This window comes from Mytilus trossulus, chromosome 13, assembly GCF_036588685.1.
Source record: "Mytilus trossulus isolate FHL-02 chromosome 13, PNRI_Mtr1.1.1.hap1, whole genome shotgun sequence".
Lineage (NCBI taxonomy): Eukaryota > Metazoa > Mollusca > Bivalvia > Mytilida > Mytilidae > Mytilus > Mytilus trossulus.
This window is the reverse complement of record NC_086385.1, coordinates 31,584,883-31,588,044: the sequence shown is the minus strand read 5'-3', so window position 1 is coordinate 31,588,044 and position 3,162 is coordinate 31,584,883. Positions and strand designations below refer to the sequence as shown.

At 35.1% G+C, this 3,162-nt stretch overlaps 1 protein-coding gene across 1 annotated transcript; it reads right to left on the bottom strand.

Annotated features, from left to right (window-relative positions):
• Nucleotides 1-437: 437 nt before the first annotated feature.
• On the bottom strand, nt 438-2,087 carry LOC134694268 (uncharacterized). Its single transcript, XM_063555272.1, has one exon. The coding sequence runs from the start codon at nt 2,085-2,087 to the stop codon at nt 438-440; it is 1,650 nt and encodes a 549-aa protein (XP_063411342.1).
• Between the last annotated feature and the right edge of the window lie 1,075 nt (nt 2,088-3,162).

Below are 3,162 nucleotides of genomic sequence, written 5' to 3'. Positions count from 1 at the left end.
CCAACATGACCAATGATAACAGTCATTTTAGTGTTCATTAGCCAGTCTTCATGGGGTTTTATAGATATTGATAGATTTACCATAGTCGTTTAAAACTAACAGTTCTCCTATTTCATTGTTGTCAGATATACCGGACGGTCCATTGATGCCATCATCATGTCATGTTTCTGTCCATCATTAGATATTCTATGAATGTTGTTTGCTGTATTTCCTGATACATACACATCACCACGGTTATCTAAAGTTACAGCATTATACCTTTTTATTGAATCCGTTCGATATGGTTCAACAGCTTAATTGAAAAAAAATTAAAGCAAAAGCAAAATTAGAAAACTCGGTTATATAAATCAATTTGTCAATCAGGTATAAAAACTTATTGTTTATATTTCCGCTGATCACCAATTCTTACAGTCATTTTAGTGTTCATTAGCAAGTGTTCATTTGGTTTTATAGATATTGATTGATTCACCACGGTTGTTTATGACTAACAGTTCTTTTGTTTCATTGTTGTAAGATAAACCGAACGGTCTATTGATGCCATCGTCTGCTGACAAGACAACGCCATGTTTCTGTCCTTCATTAGATATTTTATGTATGTTGTTTGATAACCATCCTGATACAAACACATCCCCACGGTCATCTACAGCTATACCTTCAGCATGTATCAGGTCAGGACTGCTGTATATCTCACGTTCTTTTCCATCCGAAGAAACTAAGAATACTGTATTACTATTTAAGTCAGTACAATATACATCACCGTCCTGATTGGCATAGATTTCCCTAGGATCAAATGTTGTGTGTATTACTTTAAGAACTTTACCATTGATATTCACAATGGTTAGAGTGCGAGATTTCTTTTTTACCCAGATCTTATCCTTTACACTGGTGATTCCTGTACACTTTCCGTCAACTTTAAATCTCCTATCAGGCTTCAATGATGTCAGGTCGATGATTTGGATACCTTCATAGCCAACAGCTACTACAGCATGGTTTTTGTCATATAAGGTTAAATTTTGTGGTGCATAATTCATAGCAATCACGCTGGAGATCGAACCATCAAGTTTACAAACAATAAGTTGTTTGTTCCAACAGTCACTAAGGAGTAACCTATCATTTGGAATAAAGCATACACTATTGACACTTACTCCTTTGAATAATTTAGTTGTCTGGAATGAATGTGTCAGTGATACCTTTCTTTCGTCTTTCACTAGAAATTGACCTTGTTGATCGATATCTAGTACAGGCATTTGGACTTGAATATTTTCTACCGTTATTCTACCCAAGTCTTGGACTAGGTTCTTAATTTTCGACTCAGATTCTGACGGATGATATTTAAGTATCGGAACAGTAGCTGTTTGGATTTCTCTGATTTCTAATTCTTTTTGGTAAGCTTTTGCATCTAGAAATTTTACCACCTGGAATAAATGAACTTCTGATGTATGTTGCTTCAGTGAATGTAGATCACTTTTCCATGTAGACAGCGAGTCTGCACTGGATTGTATGCTATCTTTATTTCGGGACACACTCTCAGTACAATTTGCATACTTAGAATCAATATCTTTATGTATCTCTGCTTCTAACGTATCTAAATGAGCAATGACTTTCCGTTTGATTTCAGACACCCTTGTCTTTATTTTGGTACGACTCTTTTCCAAATCTACAAGTGTTTTCTCACTTTGACTCCGTCTGTTCTCTGTAACTTGACATAGGTTTGAAATCCTTCTCTCTAGATCAGAAATAGCGGTACCATCTTTCACGCCTCTAGCAGCTTTTTCAATTGAAATGATAGACTTGCAATTTTGATGTGATATCGGAACACATGACACGCATACTACCTTGTCATGTTGACAGCAGTACAGTGCAATCTTTTGATCTGGATGATTGTCGCAGTTCTTGGACAATGTAAGAAGTGACGAACTGAGTTGTTGTATCTCTGTCATTGGTACTACTTTGTGAGGCGGGGACATCCTTTCGTGAACTCTAGAACACACCTGACATACAAGTTCACTGCAGTCACTGCACCTAGATACAGCTGGAATGTCTTCATCACTACGCTGACAACCAGCACAGAATTTACTGTCCGCCATTCTGTAAGAATAAAAATACATAGCGTCTGCAGTTAAGATATTCACTAAAAGAATGAAAAGTGTTGCGGCCTTCTTTGACCTCATGTGGTCTGTAAAATATAAACATAGATAGTATTTTATCTTATTGCATTTTTCAGAAGAAACGATATAAAAACATTTTTATCCTTTTAAAGCGAGAGTGATCACTCTGACCTGTCCCAACTACTTATCAGATAATTGCTTAATAACTGCAAGTTTTCAAGAAAAAAACAAGAAATCAAGAATGAGGTCAAAAACTAAATGTTACACAATTACAGTACATCAAGTTCTCCATATTATATAAGACAACATGATAGTTTGTGACACTACAAAATATATTTCACATTATTAAGAGTGTAAAGAATTTCTAGGAATAAATCTTTTGAAAAAATAAAATATCAGTTGGAATAAATAGACGAGTAAAAAGGTAAAGAACATAGTACGGAAATATAATACTGTTATCTTAATATCGTAAGAAAACATCAAATAGTGAAAATAATGAACTCTTATAACAATTAAAACAAATGGGACTCGGGAGGGGATTCCATGCATTAGCGTCTTTGGTCAAGACAAATGTCAAAAACATTGTCACACATAATATCGATTCGTATTTACCAGAGATTAACACTGTCACTTTTGATGTGAAGTAACTACATGTATAAGCAAATTCAAGGGAAAAATTGGTATATGAACACAGCTTTAGTGTTTGCGTGTTCATTATAATGTCCCCATATCTTTTCATTAGAATTGGCAAGGCAAGATCAGCCTTTCACAGACTAAGAAACATCTGGAAAACACCATCAATCAGAAAAAAGACCAAACTGAAAATCTATAACAGCTGTGTAACATCAGTTTTACTTTATGGAGCTGAATGCTGGAGAATGACCGAAAAAGACATTAACAGGTTATCCAGCTTTCACAACACCTGCCTACGTAGAATCATGAAGATATACTGGCCAAACAAAATAACTAACGAAGATCTTCATAAGAAAACAAAAAGCCAAGATATTGAAACCACTCTGCTACAGAAAAGATGGAGATGGCTTGGTCATGTTCT

Excerpts from the sequence above, each read along its gene's own strand:
- LOC134694268 (XM_063555272.1), bottom strand. The coding sequence starts at position 2,087 with ATGGCGGACAGTAAATTCTGTGCTGGTTGTCAGCGTAGTGATGAAGAC.